The sequence below is a fragment of the Phragmites australis genome, chromosome 15, assembly GCF_958298935.1.
Source record: "Phragmites australis chromosome 15, lpPhrAust1.1, whole genome shotgun sequence".
NCBI lineage: Eukaryota > Viridiplantae > Streptophyta > Magnoliopsida > Poales > Poaceae > Phragmites > Phragmites australis.
In genome coordinates, this window is record NC_084935.1 from 5,326,561 (window position 1) to 5,349,969 (window position 23,409).

The 23,409-nt window shown below is 43.6% G+C and overlaps 3 protein-coding genes across 4 annotated transcripts; 2 read left to right on the plus strand and 1 right to left on the minus strand.

Annotated features, from left to right (window-relative positions):
* The first annotated feature begins 2,935 nt into the window (after positions 1-2,935).
* On the plus strand, positions 2,936-8,413 carry LOC133893404 (uncharacterized). 2 transcript variants are annotated; one of them, XM_062334414.1, is made up of 5 exons: positions 2,942-3,621; positions 3,705-3,849; positions 6,646-6,805; positions 7,577-7,756; positions 8,153-8,413. In XM_062334414.1, exons 1-5 carry the CDS (start codon positions 3,093-3,095, stop codon positions 8,156-8,158), a joined length of 1,020 nt encoding a protein of 339 aa, XP_062190398.1. In that variant the 5' UTR covers positions 2,942-3,092; the 3' UTR covers positions 8,159-8,413. The 2 variants fall into 2 exon arrangements, with proteins under 2 accessions (XP_062190399.1, XP_062190398.1); XM_062334415.1 differs by lacking the exon at positions 8,153-8,413 and having other exon boundaries at positions 2,936-3,621; positions 7,581-7,743.
* A 1,096-nt stretch (positions 8,414-9,509) lies between these two features.
* On the minus strand, positions 9,510-10,656 carry LOC133891937 (uncharacterized). Its single transcript, XM_062332654.1, has one exon. It carries the CDS (start codon positions 10,535-10,537, stop codon positions 9,731-9,733), a length of 807 nt encoding a protein of 268 aa, XP_062188638.1. The 5' UTR covers positions 10,538-10,656; the 3' UTR covers positions 9,510-9,730.
* A 3,927-nt stretch (positions 10,657-14,583) lies between these two features.
* LOC133892566 (NADH dehydrogenase [ubiquinone] iron-sulfur protein 4, mitochondrial-like) lies at positions 14,584-23,387 on the plus strand. The gene is made up of 5 exons (XM_062333419.1): positions 14,584-14,846; positions 15,698-15,786; positions 16,028-16,157; positions 17,976-18,005; positions 23,022-23,387. The coding sequence occupies exons 1-5, from the start codon at positions 14,682-14,684 to the stop codon at positions 23,094-23,096; spliced, it is 489 nt and encodes a 162-aa protein (XP_062189403.1). The 5' UTR covers positions 14,584-14,681; the 3' UTR covers positions 23,097-23,387.
* The last annotated feature ends 22 nt before the right edge of the window (positions 23,388-23,409 follow it).

The following is a 23,409-nucleotide window of genomic DNA, read 5'->3' on the forward strand; positions in this document are numbered from 1 at the left end:
GCGAAGCGTGGCGTCGCGCTGGAGGAGGAAGGAGATCGCGCGGGGGCAGGCTGGGTGGATGTGCGACACATGGACGGCGCAACGCGAGCGGGGCACGGGCGAACGCTGGCGTGTGCGACTATTCGGTTGGGCCGGCTCAGCGCGTTGGTGGGCTGTGCGCGGGAGAAAAGCGAGGAAGAAGAGAAAAAGGAATGGGCCGGCTGGCGGGCTGAAAAGAGAGAGAGAGAAGAGATTCGGCCCGAGGTGAAAAGGAAAAAAGAAAATGGATATGGAATTAAATTTAAAAGAGAGATTTGAATTTGAATTTGAATTTGACTTTGTATTAGGACCAATTCAATTGGAAATATTTGAATTATGAGATAGAAGTAAAGCTCCGAGATTTGGGAATATGATTTGAATCAAAGGATTTAAATTGAATTTGGACTTGAGTTGGAAAGAATTTTAAAAAAGATTTGAATTTGAGAGACATTCAATTCAAATCTCCACTCAAAGATGCATAAAAACCATAAACCAAATGCGTATGAATCAACTTAAGGCAGGGATTACCTTAAAATAAATTTAGAGCATTTTGGAATACTTAGCCAATTAATAATAGTATAAATATTCACACACATACTTCCTTGATTTTATTTGGTTTTAATTTACTATAAATTTTTTAATTTTGCACTAAATTTTGCTATTTAATTAATATGCTAAATTTAGGATGTCACAGTTTCCATGAGCGACGGTGAACATAATTCACCCGAACAACCATAACAGTAGGCCTCAAAGTGCCTAGAACCAACGTTGTCATCTACCTCGGGTAGATGTAATTCGTTTGTCAGTTATAAAATGAAAAACATTAAGCACGTCGAGGCGGACCAATAAGCATGTGAAGAAACGTCAGATAAGTAAAAATACCACGAACTAAAGTAGAAATGTCTTGGTAGGTCTGTATTTCTCGGTCTCGGGTATCATCCTGTACCGGGGGGGGGGGTCCCTCTGGACAACAACACCAAACTGTGCCAGCATATCATCGTGCCTAGTGGGACATATGTCCCTTAGACCCACCGCTTGGTCTGCGTAGGGTAGGCTAAGTAGGAGCAAGATATCCTTAAGTGTAGGTGCCATATCCCCGCACGAAAGATGAAAAATGTGCGTCTCCGGCCTCCACCTGTTCCACCAACACAGCGAGTAGGGCCTGGTCAAAACAGAACCACCGCACAGACTCTAATCATCCAAGCCCTACATCTGCCTTGACAAACTTGAAAAGCAAGAGAAACCCAACCCCATGCAATATGCAAAGAAAATATAATATAAGTTGGAGTACCTCACAAACATCAGAGGCGTGTGAAGGGAATGCATTGCAAACCTGAGAATCCACTCATCCAGTCTCATGAACTTGCCAAATCCCACAGTCGGAGTACCAGGAGCTCAGTCGCCTTAACAACGATTAGGTACGAGTAGTGCCTTTTATCCACGTGTGGGTCAAGCAGCTCTAGGTGGTCATTAGCCATACCTGTCTATGATCGTTGATGTAAAAATTATATCTAATAACATTACAACTATCTGTAAAAACCTAGATCTAACAATTACTCTACATCGCTTAAAAAAACTATATCCAATAATAGTACAACTATACCTATAAAAACTACATCCAATATTTCCAACTATCCCTAAAAAACCTAGGTCTAATATTAGTAAATAATACATCTAATACCTAACTTATGTCCACAACTAGATTTAATGGCTAATCTACTTGGTTTGTAAAAGAAATTACTAAGGTTAGAATATTTACCTCCAATACTGAAAGATTTTGACAGGGCTTCGTCGCTCTACTCACCTCTCCCTCCCCTCTCCACTTCCCTCCTCTCTCTCTACGCACACTGGTGAAAGGAACAAATGAGCATAGTACCCCTATGGCCGGTCGTATTGTTTTATAGCTTAACTTGTTATTTGTTGTAAGGACGACATGTTAGTGACATTTCACGCGGATGCAAATGTGGACTCGTCAACCATTGGAAGAACGCTGACATGACTTGTCGCCTATTAGAACGGCAACAGGTGGCTTGTCACCCTTTCAATGGGTGGTATGAGTCTATATTTACATTTTTTTCAAAATAAACTCATATATTTATAATTTTTTGATTTAAAAAATAATAAAAATCATACTTGTCAACTATCCTGGAAGGCAGCAATCCATCAGCGCTAGCCTTTCGGCCGTGTCAATGTCAAACTCAGGTCCACATTCACAAGGATATATTCTGGCTGCTATATTGAAGAATAATTTTAAAGCAAAAGGCAAATGTAAGGGTTATTTATATTCAGGTCATTATAAATATTGTGGTTTTAAAATATATCATTACAAATATGATATTTGGAAATATACCATTACAAATCTCTTAAAATTATATCCATACCATTACCATTACAAATCAGACACATTTTTTAATGGTATGGATCCAATTTCATGAGATTTGTAATGACATGAAGTCAAGTTTTAGGGGATTTGTAATTGCATAAATATAATTTTTAGAAGATTTGTTGATTTGGACCAAATTCTAACAGATTTATAATGGCATATTTTCAAATATTGAATTAAAAAAAGACTTATTAAATCTTATCATTATATCAAGATGATATAACCATACAAGAGTTATCTCTAAATTCTGTATTACCAAGATGCACATAACCACAATATAAAAAACAAGAGGGTTACATGAGACACATAATAAAAATTCTAACAAGATGGAAACACATCTCCTCAGGCTATGTTATTCTGCTTAGACTTAGATATAAAGTCTAAACTATCATTTAAACCGGTTAAAAAAACTCCCTAATCAGCTGTGTCAGTCATGTACAAGAAATACAGATTCATAAAATGAATCTGTATTTCTTAAAAGGGCCTGCATTCAGAGAAATAAATCTGTGGTTCAAATGGACAAAGAAATCCAGCAATGTAGCCAGGGCTAATCACGAGCGTTGATTTTAGACCTGGCCATCCCTTCGAACTCCTCCGATAGTTCTCCTCGTCCTCCCCCTCCCCCGTCTACCCGGCAGCCGCACCCAAAACCCCAGGCCGCCAGGCACCACCCCCGACCCACCGCCCCACCATGTCCGCCGCCGCCGCGGCGCCCCGACCGACCGAGCCGCTCCCCCTCCCGAGCGGGCTCTCCCTCTCGCCGCGCCTCAAGCTCCTCCTCACCTTCTTCCGCGGCGACCTCACCGTCCGCCCCTTCGACGAGTGGCAGCTCAAGTCCGCGCTCCTCGCCTTCCTCCGCGACCCACCCCTCTCCCTCCCGCTCCTCCCCGACTCCGACCTCTCCGTGCGCCGCCTCCCCGACCTCCAGAAGCGTCGCCGCGAGGAGCCCGTCGCTTCTGGGGTCCTCCACGTTCGCGACATCTCCTTACTCCGCCCCCAAACCCGCAAGGGTGACGGCGAGGCCGAGGAGGTGACTCGGGAACAGGAGGAGGAGAAGTACTTCGAGTGGCGGAGCTCCTTGGTCGAGAGGCTCGCCGGCATCGAGCTCAACCTCGAGGGGGTCAAGTTCCGGATGAGCATCGAGATTCCGCCGTCCGACGACTTCAAAGCGATCAAGAAGTCGTGGGAGAATTTCTACTCCTCCGAGCTACTGAATAGCAGTATGAATTGGTTCTTGTGTCGTATGCCCTTGTCGCATTCACTGCTTGCTAGGCAGAGTTTGGATTGATTTTGCTGGTTTCAGGGAATCCGGTGAGGAAGATAGCGAAAGGGCCAGACACAATTATTGTCCGTGGTGTGCCGTCCAGGTGGTTTGCAGAGACGAGGATATCGTCCAAGCCATCCACGCTGGTCACGCACACTATCTTCTCGGCGCTTGGTAAAATAAGGTGCACTTTGGTGTTCTTGGAGTTTCTTTGGCTCATTGTCTATTACGTGCTTTTGTTCCAATGGCCTACAACATAAAAGAATTAGTGCTACAAGAAATGGAAGCTGCCGAAGCCTAAAGACATCCAAACTAACTGGACATGAACTACCTTCGACCTTTTATAGAAATCCGGAACATCTTTGTTTGATTCAACTTTTTTCATCGCAGCAGCTTCTGGTTTGTTTGTGGAATCAATACTATATATTAAAGCTCCAAGAATCGGAGCGATTCTAGAGGTCAAGACACTGTAGCTACTGTTTATGTAGGTTCTATGTATGTATATATGTATACATATACGTATATGTATACATATACTATATGTATGTATATACATATACATATATTTACATGTATAATATAATTTTTTTGAAATTCCAGAAAAATAGCGAAAAGTATAATAGTTATACTGATAAATCGGCTGAAATAATCTAAAATGCACAGAAAAAATATCTAAAACTCAAAAAAATATGAACCAATTTTGGTTAGATTCGTATTACTATCATCTACATATTAAAATTATGTGCATGCATAAAAATAATATTGTTTTCCTCATAATTAAATGAATGTGTTAAATATTAATAAATTCATAAATAAATATTGAGACGCTCAAAATTGGTGAACCTAATTTTTTAGTCTTCTTTTGTCATGTTCTGTACAATAAAAATGGGCGTGACGTAGGCGCGCCAATCCGCCTAGTAATATTTGTTCTCACGTCCCCTACTTAATCTTGAAAAGTGTACGTTTTTACTGAAATTGATATGCATAGATATAAATCAATATCACAATTTTGCAGCTAGCTTCCTCAGTATGTGTTAGTATTAGCTCATTTTTTTTAGGGGAAACAGTAGGGAAAAAACCCCTAATGTGGTATATATTATATTTAAAAAAATAAAGGAGGACAAGCCAAAAGGTAGGGACTGTACAAAGGGAGAGGGAGAAAAAGAGGGGGGCTAGGGGAGCGAGGAGAGCCAGGCAGAAACCAGGGGTCTCAAGGTCAAAGACAACCTAAAGGATTGAACAGACACCTCATTTACAAAGGACACTTTCTAGCTAGAAAAGGAAACAACCGAGTTTCTAAAAATGACATCATTTCTCGCTTTCCAAATAGACCAAGCTGTGATAATAAAGATCTCCATGAAGAACGGATGAAGGAAGTCTCAGGGCGTTGATCAACATATGAAGAATTGAAGCTGTTTGTCCCAAGCCATGTTGACATGAGTCCAGCACCTAGTGGCAAAAGGGCACTCAAAGAAGAGATGGAAGACTGTTTCTTCCACTCTACCAATGCAGAGCACACAATTGTAGTTATTTCCTTCAATTTTAAGCCTTTTCCTTTTCAGAAGGTTTCTAGTATTTAATCTATCCATGAACAGTAGCTAGGTGAAGACTTTCAATTTTCTGCTGCGTTTGGATTTCCAGATTCAACTAAAAGGCGCAGGTGGTTGAATCCCCTTGAAAGTCAAGTTATAGAACTTGTTCGCAGTGTAATCTCCAGAGCCCCATATATAATGCCAAACATCTGTATTGTTGTGGTTACTTTGTATAGAATTCATGATTGAAATAAGAGTTGTGAATTCCTGGAAAGCTTGCTCTGAGATAAGGGGTGTAGAAATGCTTGTGCACTGACATATCTTGTCTGAAACCTGCTATAGAAATGTTTTCATTCTTAACGTAAGAGAACAGCCTTGGGAGGCGGATTCTAAGGATAGAATTATTCCATACATCATTCCAGAGAAGAATAGAGTCACCATTCCCTACTGAGCAACAGGCAATGCCTCTGTAGTGATCGATAGATTTTAAAATGTCCTTTCACCAGAAAGAGCCCTTAGTAATGTCCAGATGAGGAACTTGTCCATTTGAGTAGTGAACATTCCAGATCAACTTTACCCAAGAAGGATCATGCTTGTTGTAGAACTTATGCAAGTGCTTAAGAAGGAGGGCTTCATTCTGAATTTTGAGATTGATAACACCCAAGCCACCTTTCATTTTGGGCCTACAGACTTTATCCCAAGCCACCAAAGCCTTTTTAGAAGAATTAATTTCAGCACCCCTCCAAAGACATTGTTTCCTTGCTCTATCTATTGTTTGGATAACTGTTGAAGGAAGACAAAGAGTGCACATAGTGTAAGTGGGCAAAGCTGAGAGAACTGAGTTAATCATTTCTAATCTTCCCGCCATGGTGAGGAGGTTAGAGATGGCGGATAGCCTCCTTTCAATCTTGTTCATCAGAGGAGCATGTTCCTCCACCTTTGACCTAGTTGTGCCCAGGGGTAAACCAAGATAGGTGAAAGGAAAAGAGCCCACAGCACATCCAAAGACCCCTGCCAAGAGAGAGGCCTTTTCTTGACCCATATTAGTATTAGCTCATTGTTCTCTCATATTGCTTTCTATTTTATTATACATTAGTGAATATGTTTGTGATGTTTATAATTCATAATAAAGAATCTTTTGAATCAAAATTAGAAAAAGAAATTCCAAAAATCCATCTTAATTCTTATATTGTTTCTCAAGAAACTCACGCGCTTGCCTTTCCAATTTGATGCTCTGTGAATAGGCTTTGCTGAAGCTGTGATTCACATATCCTTTCATCTTTTTGTTGGTATCCATATCGCTCTACCTTTTTTTTTTTCTCTTACTAGCCTGTCAAGTAATATGATGAGTTGTGCTCTTTTGATGCTAACTTCTGCACTGCCTTTTACTCTATTAATACTTTGTTTACCTAATACTTTCTTGCAACATTCTTCCTTCCAAATGACAGGAACCTAAATATTTCCAATGATGATGAGTTAGAAGCAAAAGAAGATGGAGCCAATAAGGAGCTCATATCTGGACTCAATTGCAAAGTTTGGGTGAAATTTGAGAGCTACGATGACTTCTACAATGCAATGAAGGCGTTATGTGGACGCTCATTAGAGAAGGTAAGATTTTCTTCAGTTACCTAGTGTTTCTCAATTGTTCACTCTTATTAGAACATATACTGTAGCAACGTGGCAAATTGACAATATTTGCTTCGCCACTATATATATGATATCTAAATCATTTTCTTCCTTCAGGATTGAACATTGCAGTTTACATTTAGTATTGCCTACCTGCAGTGGTTTTGTATGGACGTTGCATAGCACGTGTCCTTCATGTGCCCTTGTCATGCACGACATAATCGCATAACCATGTCTAAGAGCGCTAAATATTATCTACCTTTGTTACTTTATGAGACATTTATGGCTACCTTGTTGCTGTCTCGTCTGGCAAACCCTGCGGAGAACCATTTCATGGTCTTGAAAATGAGTAGGTTCAGTGCATGAACTGAGAACCTAGTGAGCCATAGTAGCATGTACTGATTGGACAGATATCATAAATTAGCGAAGGACAACAAAATTGCAAGAAGCTCAAAATGCTCGTACATATTATAAACCTTTTATTAGTAGTGCTCAAGAGCATAACTTGTATGATGATTGACGGCCGCAACAGTTATAAGGAATTGCTCATTTCCTTGCAAATCCTTCTCAAGATGCACCTTGTGTCCCACCTTAAAACACATTTGAAGTGACAACTTCACTTTTTTTAACATTTCGATGGACACATGTTTGCAATACCTTTTCGTTTCAGAATTGGTTCAGTTCATCTAATTATTGTTTGCATTTTATATTTTGTAAAACATAACGAAATCTGACTTTATTTTGTTTTTGAAGGAAGGATCACTGTTGAAAGTAGACTATGAAGTGACTTGGGACCGTGAAGGTTTCTTTCGCAATGCTCAATATGAGCCTGCTCGAAGAAATTTAGAGGAAAGGGCTGTGTTAGCATCGGTTCATGGCCGGAAGAAACATTACACTTCAAGAATCGATTCGGATCATAGGAAGAGATTTAGGGTAAGTTACCGTATCAAGATTTCTATAAAAGTGTTTACTCTTCTATGTGTTGTGTGTAAGCTTCTGCTTCAGTGAAACATTCGTGCATGGTAGCTGTCAAATTTATCAGCAGATTTAACTTTTCCTGATTCTAGTAAGATCACCACCATGGCATCGAATAAACTTTTCAGGATAATGGGATACTTAAATTTTTGCTTTTCCTTGATCCATTTTGTTATTTTTCTGTAATTTTTTTTCCTTCCGTATTCCAGTCAGTATATGTGGATACTAGGCATTGCCATGGGGTTTATCTTGCCAACTTCATTGAGTTCCATTTACAAGCATGATGGATTTCTTCCTTCTGTATATATGTTCTTGAAAGCTTCTAACATATAGCATGCCTTCGTTGTGATTCAGGATTGATGACACAAGCGCATGGTGCGAGATATTGCTATGTTCTGAGGAGAGGGGAAATGCTGCGTTGTACCATTGTATTGTATCCGTCTCAGATTTCAAGTTACCTTTCTCCTCCTCAATTAGCCTAACAGAAAAATCATTCCGATAGTTACTGATTTGTACTTTTGTAGTCATCACTATTAGCGCTGTTCTGGTTGGTACCCGGAGAGCAGGACAAAAACGAAACTGGTTTTCTTATCAAAGAACTTTTACCATTGAGCACTGGCAGTTTGGCACCGCAGCCCGTACTCATCGATTAGTCACAGTTGCATCTGAGTTCAAACTATTTAACGATCAGAAATGAGAATAGGGATTTATAAGCCTACACGTGCCAAGCTTGACGGCAAATAGGGTGCAGCCGTGCAGGTGGATGTTTCTGGAGACCAGAACTGCAGTCTTTCTGCTTTTTTGTAGCGTATGAGATGTGTTCTGACCCAGGCTACGATCGAGAATGAAAATAAGGGTAGTGGATATGGATAAGTTTGTAACTTGTTGCTCCTATATTGGGTTTAAAATCGTTTATTGTGAAATGACGGTTGGCAGGTGGATATGCATCAACCTTGCATTGGATCTTCTCGTCTAGAGTGCCAACCAAGTGCATTTTCAAGCGTCTAGAAGTACACATGCCTGACTTTTGTTTCATGTGCGCTTGATGACGCTGGTGTATTGATTCACATGCCTGGATCTAGAAGTTCTTTTTGGATGAATCATGCGCAAACCACAGGCGAATGCGTGGACAAAGGAACCTGGCGGTTGCTATCAACATCATCTGAAACTAACCAGAATTCAGAAAAGATGACATGGCGGTTGCTATTTGTCAGACGACTGGGAATTGGGCGTACCTCATGTGACAAATCCATTTGTGGTCGGACTGCGTTTGTCTATCTTCTTCCTCCAGTTCACACAATCGCTCCTTCAGCGTGCCACCCCGGTTGTCTCTGACGGCTCTCCCGTTGTCGGATCCATATCTATACATGTTGCTACGCTAATTTGGCTCCGTCAGGTCGTATCCTTACCTCCCTCGCCGTTGGCACTGGTCCACTGTGCATCTTCTACTGGTTGCGGCCAATGGCGCCCCCGTCACCTCACTGTCTCGCCCCCACGGCCGCCTTCTCCGTGTGGGTCTACCTGCTTCCCCGTCATTCCTTTAAGCTTGGGATCTCGAAAACCTCTTCCCCGAACCTAAATCTCACCGGCCATAGCGTACACGATGACTTTCGCTGGATCGTTGCTCCTACCTAAATTTTAGGAAGGGTGATGAAATAAAAGCAAACTATGAACTTTGTGCACATTTCCATTGTACCAGTGTCGGGAGTAATTCGATAATTTATGTCGAACAATCTATGCTTTATAAACACTTTTAGGGTAGCCTCGCATAAAAGGGGCCGATGCACATTTACAGGCACGAAAGAAAAATCAAATGTAAAAAAAGAAGGAAAGATAACCTGGAAATTTTGATCTTTCTGGCCACCCAACTATACAAAAAATTTACAGACTACAGCACAAGATATCCTGCAGAGTGTGGTGAATCCTTGCGATTCACCCTTTCTTTCGATGTGCATGGCTCCTCGGTGAAACCACCTCATGAGCAGCACCGGAGCTGCTCTTCTTGCCATGCGAAGGAGGCAGCGGCGGTGCCACGGCAGCGAGCTTGTCACCCGCCTTGCCAAGATCCTTGCAGGCCTTCGCTGCCGGTGTTCTCGTCGCGACCTGCCCTTCCTCGCTTTTCAAGATCGGCAAGAGGTACCACCAAATGGAGGTGCAGCAGATGGCGAACACCCTCCCGAACACGACCAGGCTCAGCAGCAGCAGCGCCATGGCCAGCAGCCAGTAGCGGTGCGGCCTCACCTTCCTCCCCCAGGACCACGACCACCTCTCGCCGCCGGCCTTACTCTTCTTTGCTGGCGCTGCCTTCGCCGCCGGAGGCACAAGCTTAGCAGCGTCCTCCTTGGGGCTGCCAGGCTCCGTGGGCGGTGTCATCGGCCGCGTTGTCGGCTTGGTCGCCTGCTTGCTCTTCTTGGCCTCGCTCTTGGCATCCGTAGCCTGCTGCTCCTCCTGTGGGAGCTTGACGACGATGGACACCCATCCCTTGGCCTCGGACTGCACGAACCGGACCATGAGGTGGTCGGCGTCGACGTCCGAGCCAACGCGCCGCAGGATCTTCTCCCGCCGGGACTCGAGCTCGGAGAGCACGGTGGAGAACTTGTCGAGCCCCCGCGACGCGTAGGGGTTGCCCTTCCCCTTCTTGCTCTTCGCCGGCTTCGCCTTCGCGCCGGCACCACCGCCGGCCTCCTCCTTGTCGACGTCCTTGAAGCTGCCCGTGCCGCAGAACATCATTTCTCGCATACCGTTTACGACTTTCCGTTCGGGACCAAAGACTTTTTATAGAGTGGAGCTGCCTGGTGCACTCTGCTAGCTCATCAAGCTGGTCCTGCCCTGCTATCGATTTGAGTGAGTCAGGTCTCCGTGACGACCAGGGCATATGATGAAGGCCGCAGGCCAGCTCGTGCTTGGTCAAGTATGGAGGGGCCAATCACTATTCAGTTCAACTTCATGCCTTGTTTGCCACGTTTGACCTGGTAAAATTTTTCGTGATGCCGGAACTGAGGAAGAGTGCAAGCGAAGTAAATTCTACAAGATCCTATCTAAAAAAACTCTCTTCTATATAATAACACGTGTCCGCTCTTTATCTCTCATCTTCAGTTCAACCATTAAATCACGAGACAAATAATATAGATGAAATCTCACAAGAGTCTCTGAATAGAGTCCTATAAAATTTGCTTTCGAGTTCTCGATGACGTGTGCAATTGTATTCTGGGTTCTTGCGACATTAAACTCGTCCGCTTCGGTTACCCATCGACCTCGCCGTACCAGACGATCTCTTGCTGACGCGGGCCTGCCTGCTGTGCTGGTAAAATTCGACGCTCTAACACCCAACCGATGATCGATCTCAAAAAAAAAAAAAAAAAAAAACACCCAACCGATGATCTCATCTCACATGGTAATCAAGGGGAGCTCGCAGAAGTGGCCACTGATTGGTTGCACCGGTTTGATTCACGAGCGGCACGAGATCTCAGCATCGTTTTCATGGTTTCCGTGCTGAATACTGATTACCTACTTTTCTGTTCAGAATTAGGACGTCGCGTCTGCAGCCCTCGCGATCGGCTGTTGACCTGCAGCTAGCCAGGTTTGATTGATGGGCAAGGCGTGGACTCTGGACTTCTGGAGCCTTAAGCTCATCGTGGCTCGTAAATACGTTTGTGCTTGAACGGATCAAATGCTGTGATTCTTCCATGCAATGCACCAGTATATTATTTGGCGCCAAAGTCAAATGAAAAAAATTGAGTAACCTGCCATCCTTCCCGGTCTCCATTTCTATTTTTTTACACTGGAAGGCTGCCCATCTTGAATGCTAGCTGTAGATTTTCCGTGTGGTTAGGTAACGAATTATGTCATTTTCTGCGCTGATCCATTCGATTAGATCAGTAGAAGGATGAAGGGAAACTAAGCGGATTAGCGCGACTAGTTTGCGTCTATTTTTTTCACATAGCATGATAAGTAGACGATAGTAATATAAATCTAACAAAATTTGTTTTATATTTTTTTAGTTTTAGATATTTTTTGTATTTTAATTATTTCAGCCGATTTATTAATTAACTAATATTTATTTTGACATTTTTCTAGAACTTTCCGAAAAATAAAACTCATATTATACATATGTATACTTATATATATATACGTATATATATCCGAATATATGGGTGCTATGCGGGACCCACATAAAACAGTAGCTACATTAACTCTGGTTGGTCTCGAATTCTTAATCCTTTAATATATGTAATAGATTGTCTATCTCAAGAGATATCGGAAATCTCGCATGAAAGCGCTGACAGTTACCGAAGAATGATCTATGGCGGCTAAAGAGAGCGTTGTGCAGGTATGCAACACGGACAGAAAATTCACTGGGCAATCGTGTTGACAAGCCTCTCACATCAGCTTGCATCTGCTACTGGTAAGGATCTCGATTAACATGAGGCTCTTACCGATTGATCAATGGAATTTTGTTAGCCGGTTGCTGGAACTGATCAGCATGAGGCTGCTCTTGGATTTTTCTGTTGAGAGCAGATTTCAAACCTTCTGGATGGATGGTGTCATCGCGAGTGCAGAGTTATTGCAGACAAAGATTGCTGTCGTTTCTTGACCCATACCGCCGTAGGATGATCATTATCGGAATGGAGCGGCAACGAATGAAGTAGCATTCATAATATTTTTTTCCCTGGGACTTGCTAGTTATCTGTTGAATAATTTGTTACCCAAATTTGTCTTTTCTTTTAGCTGTTTGATTGAATAGTTGATCTAACCACACTTCTTCTAGTACTTCTTGTCTTTAATCTCGCACCCGACTTCATCCGTCATCTTCATGTTCTATCGTCCGGTCTCCATCCCACTTATCGTCTCACCAGCATCATGACTAGGACCGTCGGTCTCCCTTTCCCTCCCTCTTCCGCCGTCTTCATCCCTTCTTTCCCACGTCGGCCTCCTCCTCTCCTCTTCTTCTTTGTCTCCAGCAAGACGTCCCTACGCCACCCTCCTCTATCTCCGGTAACTTCTGCTACTGGTTCCTTACCCGCAACCCACTCCCTCACTAACTACTCCGACAAAATGTCACCTCGCCACCATTCCCACCCAGTCGGCGGTCCACCACAGCGGTGGGCGACGCCTCTGACACCTCGCCGCCTCACCTATCGCCCTCCACAACTGTTGGATCAATGACTGCCCTTTTCATCCCTATGCAGCCCCAAGTTAGTAAATCCCCTCAAACTCCAAACCCTAACCCTAATCTCTAAACTAGAGGAGAGCTCGTCAAATATAGAGATTTGGAGTTTGCTGAAGATGGAGATGACCAGCACGAATAACGTCGCCAATCTGAAGGTCAAAAATTTAAACGGTTTCCCATCCACAAAATCTATCGACAGAGAAAATATCATTCCCTTTTTTAATTATCCCGCAGCAACGCACTAGGAATTCACCTAGTTACATATGTTTTCAAGACAGCCCCTACGAAAGCTGCGCATCTTTTCCTCAGGTCCAGAGGGTTCATTCGCCAGCACCCAGACTCAATGATCAAATCACAAAAATAACCCTCTCTATCCCCTTCAAAAAATCTTAGCACAAACACTTGTTTCCGGCCACCTATGGCCTTCCTCACAGGTTAAAACATGAGACCCAGGTCAGCCTCATCTCCAAAGTTGACTCACTTAAATATCTCATGAAAACACCAATGCTTACAGGAAGATTGGCAGATGGACCATCATCCTTACTAAGTTCGACAATTGGCAGTCAGAGCAAAGTGCTCTACCTTTGGGAACAACTAATAACTAAACCCAAAATCAATGTTTGCATTTCAATTCTTTTTCATCTCTGCTCCCAAAAGAGACACTCCTTCATAGGCGTTAGGAGTTCATTGATGAAAAGGGGCTGGGGAAAACTTGAACCAAGTCCTACAGTGATGAATATAGACACAATTGAAATTCCAGGGAGTTGGCAATCGGATGTGAACTAGCTTGCTCAGATTGCAGAAAACCATCCAAGGGACTATGGTACACCTATAAAAATTATCTAGCATTGTCCGCACAAATGCTAGGTGATATGATTGTACTAGCAAGTTACGTACGAACTTGCTACTATTATTTTTACTAAAGTTGCTACACCTAAATGAGCAAATTGCTAATAAATCGGAGCAAGAACATTGTGCGTAGACTTGCAATGGCAACTTATGTGGAGATAGTAAAAGCTTCGGTGCATGTTTGATAGCAACTTATGTGAATATTAGGTAATGCTTGTGTGAAAATTATGTAGCACTTCAGATAAGTTAGCAACTTCATTGTATAGAATTTAAGATGAGGTAGCAACTTTTCAGCAAATATTTTACTGAAATGAGACTGCGTAGACACTTCATGAATGTTTTGTAGCAACTTGAGTGAATGATTGGTAGCATCTTATATTGAGACTACGTTACGTTTTTAGTGCAAGGTTGATAGCAACTTTGGTAAGTATGTTATAGCAACTTATAGTAAATGTTTGATAGGAAACTCCAGCGAAAATTTGGTCGCAACTTTAGATGAGAACACACTTCAATGAACATATCCTAACAACTCATGTAGAGGCTAACTAGCAATTTCCGGTGAGATAACAACTTCTAGAATGTTTTTGGAAACTTACTATAAGGACTCAAAGATTGCCCACTCGGCTTATCACTGCCTTCCACGAGATAGACTGACAAAGAACCTCGTCTATAAGGCTTAGCCCACTTTGATAGGCCCAGACTAAAACCTAACTGGGCCAAAAGGCCCAAGACGAAGACGCCCTCCGTCATATTCTCGGTCCAACCAGATCGTTCGGCTGCAGACTCGCAGGCCGCCTGCTCGCGTGCTCCCCGATCTCTCCTCCTTTCCCCTCCACCTCTCCGGTGTACGGCCCCTACGACGAGATGGCGGCCTCGCTCCGGCGGCGCCTCCCCTCCCTCGGCCGCGCGCTCCTCTCGCCGGCTCCCGCGCGGATGCTCTCGGCGGGGGCCTCCGACGCCCTCGTCGAGATCAAGCCCGGGGAGATCGGGATGGTCGCTGGGATCCCCGAGGAGCACCTCCGCCGCAAGGTAACGTCCCGCATTCGTCCCCTCTCGTGTTTTTATCTGGGAGATGCCAGTTCTCGTGGATCCTTGTGGGCATATTGATAGATGCTCTGGATTCACGATGGGGGCCCCTGGGGCGGGATCGATGTGTCGGTTGTGGTTGGAGTTTGGAATGGATACTGGATAGTGATGCGAAATTTCTTAAATATCTTGCTATTGGTTGGTTTGAAGTTCGAACTGTGACCTAGAGGAACGTGTGGAAGATGGGGTTTTCGCGCATAGATGATGTCGACCCAGTTCGATTCAGGGCCTTCTAGTGACAAAGAGGATTGTCCACTGTATGCTTGCTTCTAGAAGTGTTGCTAATGAAATTTGACAGTTCTAGGTTAAGAAACTAAACATCTTCAGAGCTTAGAGTATGCTGGCATGGATATTAATTGTCCATTTTTATTAGGATTGGTTCTAAATACCTGCAAGGTTAGTTACATTAAGATGAAACATGTGAACTTGTGAAATCAAGGATGAGATAAAATCTCAGAATCCAGAGTTAGATTTTATGGGAAGAAGTTTCACTGAATAAGCACTATGGTTTGGTTGGCCTTTGACCTAATGTTTTATAATAAAGTAATGGGACATTTGGTTATAAGCACTGTTATCTTCCAGCATTCGATATGTACCACCATTTTTGCCGGGTTCATTTATGCTAAAGTTTCCCAGTGATTAGGAAACTTAGTTTGAAACAAAAGGTTACTGAGGGTATATGAACTGTTGATATATATGATCTATCGTTGTTTTAGTTTATGCGTCATAGCTAGCTACTTGGGAAGCTTTCTTTTTTCTTCACAAATGGTTAGCTTATCCTTGTTAATTAGCAGGTTGTAATTTATTCACCAGCTAGGACTGCATCCCAGCAAGGTTCAGGCAAAGTAGGGAGGTGGAAAATCAACTTTGTATCAACCCAAAAGTACGTTTCTTATTGTTCTCTGTTGGTTATTATTGGTGTAACAAATTGAGAATCATTAATGATGCAATATGTACTCATATCATGTGCGCTGGATATTTCGTGTTGCCGTTGATTATTGTACCATAGATTTTTGGTTAGTAAACTAGTATACAATCAGATATGATTACTTCTGCTGCTACTGCTTATTGAATTTCTTTGGCCCCTCTCTTCTGAGAATTGTTAGCGTGTGAATGTATGATAGGTGGGAGAACCCGTTAATGGGATGGACATCTACTGGGGATCCATATGCTAATGTTGGTGAAGCGGGACTTACATTTGACAGTGCGGAGTCAGCAAAGGCATTTGCTGAAAAACATGGATGGAATTATGTGGTGGGTCTTCTTTTTCTCGTTCTGGTACCTGGCATTGAGTTGGCAAATTAGATGCTCTATTCATGACTATTTCGTAAGATTGAGGCAGGAAGTAAATTGCATAATCTTCTGAACATTTAGGATGTTTTGACTTGTCATTGTTTTATCTTAAAAGTTATAGGGAAAGTCCTTGTAGTATTCAGATGCTTAAGTTTCTAAACTTAGTAGTGGTGGTAGACAAATTAGATTTATTCGTCTATCAAAGTACAAATGGAGATGGACTTCAAGGTGGTCTTGTATATAGTTCAAATTTCCAGTTATAGCAATCTTTTTTTTTGTTTTGGTGATAGTTAATTTCCAAATATTAGTTACTGCTCAGCTGTTATATACTATATATACTATGTTGTATGTTCGCAATAGCATCTTCACATATTGATATTGGCCTAAGGACAAAAGCTTATGGTTGATTGCAATATCTAATCTGAGGTTGCATTTTGTCCAAAGCTTAGTTTAGTCTCCACTAAGATTCTTTTTTTTGGTTAATTAGATCCATGCCATCGGTATTTTGTCAGTTTTGAAAAATACCATTACAAAGGTCGATATTGGAACCATGCCATTGCTCATTGTTTGTATTTCTAAACGGTGCCACTAGCATACATATTTTGCATGAATTCAGCACGTGATGGACAAAAATGCCTCATCCTCAACCTTGCCTTCTCCTCTCGCCCGGTCCACCTGTCGGCTGGCCTCTACCTCACCTCCGACTACCCCTTTGCCTCGTCTCCTCACCATCTGCCTCCCGTCCATCCGTCACCGCCTCCCCGTGCCCCCACCTCCCGGCTGCCCCTCTGCCTCCACTTCGGTGGCCCCTCATCCTCGGCTTCTCCCAGACTCTGCCACGCTCGCCACGGACATGGCGGCAGCCGCGGTCGCAGCGCCCGCCTCCCCTCCTCCGGCTGGCGCAACAGGGGCCATGATGCCACCCAGAAACTCTGGTCCGATGCCAACGAGGTCGTGCTGTTCATGGGCGTGGCTGCCTTCAAGGCGCGCATCGGCATCGCCTCGCAGAGCCCCGGACATGGCCGACCTGTTCGAGTCCCTCAGGTACTCCCTTGCCCCGCACCCCTGTCAACCCCTTGCTGGATCTGTCCGATAAGCAGCAGCCACAAGATGGTAGGGTGTCGGGCATGGATGGTTGGACTGTCCGACCAGGAGGTCAAGCCATCTGGCGAAGGGATCGCTGAAGGAGGAGCTCGGCTGGTGGCAGCCATGGAGGATGGGGAAGGAATTGAGGAGATCGGTGTGCTGGAGAAGGATACGAGGGCAATGTTGTCCAAATTTTTACATAATGGCATGTTTCGAACCCGAGACAAATTGTAATGGCATCGGCCCGATTTCGACCTTTGTAGTGGCATTTTTCAAAATAGGCAAAATTGTAATGGCATGGATCTAATTCACCCTTTTTTGTGCAAATTATCTTGCAAACATTTTTCCTTGTGATCTGTTCCTCGCCTTAACATTTTATCTTTTCAACTTGTGAACATTAAAAATCATTTGAGATATTACTATCTGAAAAACTCACTGTACTAGTGTACTGCTTGCAAATATCTGGCACTTGTAGTTTTGATGTTATGAAGCTTACATTTTATTTCTGAACTAAACTGAAGCCCTTTCAGACATCTGTGATTCCACATTTCTGGAATAAAACTTACTGTTAAGTATGATCCCCTTTTAGCTACTGTTGAAGTATCCAATAACTCTTAATCCTGTGTTGGAATGTTTCTCCCCAAGTTTCTTAGATATCGGAACTCTATACTTACATCTTTTAATTTTCTGCAGGTTCGGAAACGCCATACACCTCTTTTGAAGGTATGCATTTCTCCTTTCATATCCTCATTTGACTTCATTAACATTTTTGAAACCATGCATGCAACTTTCACAAGTTTGAGTTGTGCTTGTTCTTATAATGTTTGTCTTGCAGCTCCATGATATTGTTAACAGTGCATGCGTTTTTTTACTTATTCGATGCATGTCAAATGTTTGCATGAAGTAATATTTCATATTCGGACTATAGAATATATAATTTTCCAGTATGTTTGTGCATGTTTCAGTGGACACGATATAGTCATAGGAAGCAGTTAACAGTAAGTTTCAAGTAAGAACTGTTAAGTAAAAGATGCCGGTAATGGGAGTAACCTTGCAATAAAAGAGTGTGTTTATGAAACGCTAGTATTACTTTTGATGAAAACGTGATGCCCTGTTTGCTCCTATCAAGCCACCTACTAGTTCCACCAAGCCACTTGACTGACTGCTTCTCATATACATTGTCGAACCGGCGGTCCAACCTGGTTAGACCAAAGAACCGTCAACCGAGGGCCTGACCAGTTCAATTGCTGGCCTTGCTACAATAACTATGTTCAAGGCTAGCAAGTTGAATAGGTGTATGCTTAATTTGCTTTGGTTGAACTGTATGATGAAAAATCAGTTTGAACATGAACATTCAGCAACCAAATAGTGATGGGAATTTAGTTACTTTGTTTATTGGAGATTTGTAGCTTACAATTACCTTGTTTTTCCCCTTCTAGAAATCCTTTCTTATTTTGATACTGGGTTCCTAACTACTACAGAGCTTATTTCCTCAACTACTTTACATTTGTTCCATTCCGCAAATAAATAGTGTTACTTTTGTGTTGGCGTGTCTCAGCATGTTTGCCAGACACAATATGATCCGCCTTAGGAATGTATCAGTATAGCACTTGTCAAATGGTAGAATGTATCTTTAATGAACTTGGAAACGGAGAGGTTGAGAAGAGGGTGGTGTTGAACCTAGCGAGGGAGTTGGATGGTGTCGCCTGGTAGTGGGAGGATAGTGGTGCTGGTTAAAATGAAGGATATGGAAATGCGGTGGGACTAACTAGAGACGCTACTGTAGCCTTTTTTGTTTTGGGGGGGGGGGGGGTGGGGAGTGCGTGAATCACCAGTCCGAGGAACGGTGAGCACCAGCATGGAGAAGGGTGGAAAGAAAGCTAAAGAACAGGGGCGGAGCTTAGTGAGGGCTAAATAGGGGTCATGCCCCCCTCTCTCCCTCCCTCCCTCAATATTGGTAACCTTTAGATAAAATGTTGGCAATAGGCTAAATGACAGCTTAAGCATGAAAATGGCCACCCCTTTCCTATGCAATCCAAACTCTTAAGTGCTGGCCCCTTCTCAATTTATGGTCAACATCATGGTTTTTGTGGCGTTGAGGCGAGGCGCGGTGACCTACCCCCCTCATAACACCTAGGCGACGCCATACACACATTCTGGGCGTCATGAAGGGGCTGGGTAAGGTAGAATTTTTAGGAGCAGTGCAGCACATACATACCTTGTTTGCTGCCAGTTCTTGAGCCCAGGATCCTTTCTCTCCTTTCCAAAAGCTCTTCTCCCATGTAGCACCCCTCCCGCTTGCAGCAAACTACATGAACAATGATAACAACTCAGCAACACAAATCCATAACTATGACAAAAATCAGTGAGCATGCAGGCAAGTGCTGAGAATGAAATAGGGAACAAGATGCAAGATAACAAATTAGCAAGTATGAGTGCATGGCAATATGACATCATAGTCCACAAACTTGAAGTCTGAAGTATAATAACTACTACACCACAACCATACAGCAGGACAACACACAAGTGGTACAACAGGACTACACAAAAGTAGACTAAGCGCAAATCTCTCGGCACTCAAAATCCATCGTCGAACTCATCAGGAGCAGCAGCCCTGTTTTCTTCAGTAGCATTTGATACATTGGGAGCATCTTCATGATCTCTCATGTCCACATCATCATGTGGGTCTTCTTCCTCTTCTTCATTGCCCGAACCCAAGTGTTGATCTTCTCCATCTGAGTCTTGTTCTTCAACCACCACTGTTGCAGATTTTCTTGAACGGCTATTCTTATGAGCTCTCCTAGGAACATTACGACCCTAAAGCAAGTGTGATGCGCCAATGGCATCATCAACAAGCTGCCATGTGAGGTCATTGATAGTATCAGACCCTCGAGCACTCGGAGTGGGCACATGCAATGAATCAGCCCATTTATTGTCCCAATCAAACTCCTCAATGACCAAAGGGTCATACTTCTTGCCTGCTTGCTCATGCATAATCTGAAACCTTTGTCTTCATCTTCCGGTTGTACGAAACAAAGACAATATCATTCAATCTCTTGTGCAGCAACCGGTTCCTTCTCTTTGTATTAATCAGCAAGCATTATATTAATCAAAGTATCTAACTGCCACTAACAATTGAGAACAGAGATTATACTAATCATAGCAGCACAGAGGCACGAACCATACACATTTTTATACTCATCAGCTTGTGCTTTGTGTTCTGTAAACAAAGAACGCAGCACAGAGCAGAGAGCACACACCAATCCAGAGCAGAGCACACACCAGCAAGTAGCTTGGAGCACATGGTCTCATAACAGAGGAAGAGGAAGGGGGAGGACAAGGAGGGGAAAGAAAGGCACCAGGGTCTGGCCTCCTGGGCATAGCTAGGCGATGGGCGATGACGGGCATGGTGGGAGCGGCGGAGAAGCAGAAGGAGCGACGACGAGCAGGGCGGGAACATGCGATGACAACCAGAGCGGGAACAGGCGCAGCTTAGGGTGGGAGCGGCAGTGCAGGAGCTACGTCACCGCCTAGGGATCTAGGTTCACCGTCGGCCGCCCTCTCCTCTTTCCCTCTCTCTTCTATGTTTCCCTCTCTTGTTCAGCGTTGGACCGCCCTCTCCCCTTTCCCTCTCTCTTCTCTCTTTCCCTCGTTCAGTGTTGGACCTGCTCGATTCACACACACCTGCTCCATTTCCTGCGCCTCTCCCCTCGATTGAGCATCTGCCTCAGGCCACTGGGCGCACAATCGGACGCCTTCCGCGCCTAGGCAACGCCTTATGTACCAAGGCGGACACCTTATCAAGCACGGCAAGGCGAGCGCGACGCCCAAGGGCCTTAGTCTGACTTGTCGCCTAGGCGACACCACAAAATCCATGGTCAACATAGTGGTGGTGAACTGGACCTCGCCACGGCGCTAGCGTGTGGCATTCGCCGCCTGTGCTCAGATCCGCTCGGCATGCTTAGATCCATCCCCCATTCTACCTGTCGTGCTCAGATCCACCCACCCGCCCGAGCTTCGCGCCCACCCCCCCAGAGAGAGAGAGAGAGGATAAGAATGAAGCTGTGGTGCCGTGTCATGCTGTGTTAAGCTTTTGAGTCCATGGACCATGGGTCCCACATGTAAGATGGTCAATTGCTCACTGAAAAACTCATTGAAAAAAAAGCAAATAAGCTATTACATTGCTATTTTGATTTACTAAATCCTAGACTATCACTTTTAAGCTACATTTACACTGTCATTTGCCCTAAATCCTAGACTATCGCTGTTAAGCTACATTTACACTCTCATTTGCTAATATAATTTTGTACTATCTTATACTATGATGTGTGTATTTGTCACGTCGATGTGTGTATGGCGTCGCTGCGTCATGCGCCATAAGTGTTGTAAAGGTGCGAAGGTGGTAGTCACCGCACCTCGAGATGATGGTCAAGCTCTGGCACTGCTAAAGGATCAACTGGAAGGAGAGGGGGGCCACTTGAAACGGGTAGCCTGCTGATGATGGTAGCACCTGATCTATTTCTTGACGTTCACATTTTGCATGTTCGCTGTGTATGACCCCGTTAAGTAGTTCGAGTCCTTGAACGTTTGTCAGAACCGAGAAGTCAGAGCTTGGCAAAGAAAAGTCAAATTTGGCATCAACGCTGGAGGTACGTTGAATGTGTATGATCTATGAATAATTGCCAGACTTCTACATCCCCATCGACTCCTTAGTCCTATCTTTTGTTAGCAGGATATGGATAAGGACAAGCTGCTCACTGCTAGCTGCCATATTGGTTGAATCTGTGCATCTGTTGATGCAGTGTGACCACTGTTTCGGCATGTTTTTTCACGGGTGCATGCATTCTTACATATATCCTGCTAAGAATTAGGCTTGTTATCCCGAACCAGTATACGAGGTATATGTTGGTCACTCAGTTATGCAAGGATCTCGAATGACATGGAGTGAATGGATTGCTACAACAGAACACAAATACGTTTGCATCTGTGCTTATGCCTAGATAAACATTTGCATGTTTCTAGAATCTCCTTGAAGTTGGACATTAGGACCTAATTCTTCTTCATGGCTCTCGCTCTTCTGCACTGATCTTAAAAAATTCCGGATATAAAAAGATAGAAGATACCGCTTTTCGCGTTCTCCTTATAGATCGATCTTTGGCTAAAAGCCGTTTTGCTATCCCTATCCTTGCTAGGCTCGTCGAATCCAATAATTTGATGGAACGTGCATGCCATTGGTTCGTAGTGTTCGTACTGGTACAGGTCCAATCAGGTGATGGAACTGGCTCGTTACCAGTAGTCTTTACGTGACTGTACTTTTGGTACGGCGGCGAGGAGCGAGCTGGACTTTAGCTCCATCAACTCACTTTCGTAATCCTAGAAGCAGCTGCTAGTTCAAGGCAGTCTAGTGGCCATAGTTAAGCTAGTACCTTTTGACGAAATATTACCATTTGAATTGCTTGAACTGGAGAAGACATCAGCTTGATTTTGTTCTATGTTTCATTTTCTGAAAATTCCTATGCCCATTGATTTCTCAGGTGATACCTTGCATTACTGTCTATCCATTGCATTTTTTTGTGTGTTTGGTGGGTCTTCTGTTAGACTGTCACACGCATGTTCTTCTGTTCTAATGGAATAACTTTGTTAGCGCAAGTTTCGAATTACTATATGCCGTCCGGAGCGGTGGTGTCGAAGGTACTGGCTTGTTTGTGATTAATAACCGGATTTTTTTCGACCATGCAGCCCAAGGCTTACGCAGAAAACTTCAAGTGGAGAGGTCCCCCGAAGACGGAGCAAGGCAGCAAGCATGAGCTCTAGTCTGTGAGCCGACATTCATGAGATGTCGTTTTCCTCCTGTACTGCTTTTGCTTTCATCAGTACCCATTGTGAAAGTATGAGCTAGAACTTGTTTCTACATCGAACTTGTAATAAGCATGAGCTGCAGTCAAACAAAATACATGTTCCTCCAAAGTGTTTGCCCATGGATGCCTTTGTATTTCTAATTTTTCTATCCTGTGTGGTTTGTACTCGAACGAAGACAGTATGCCGTTTCTCTGTTGAATGATATTTCAGCTGAACCAATGTAAAGCATGCCATGCTTTATGTCTACTTGCTTTAGCCCAGTTCGCAT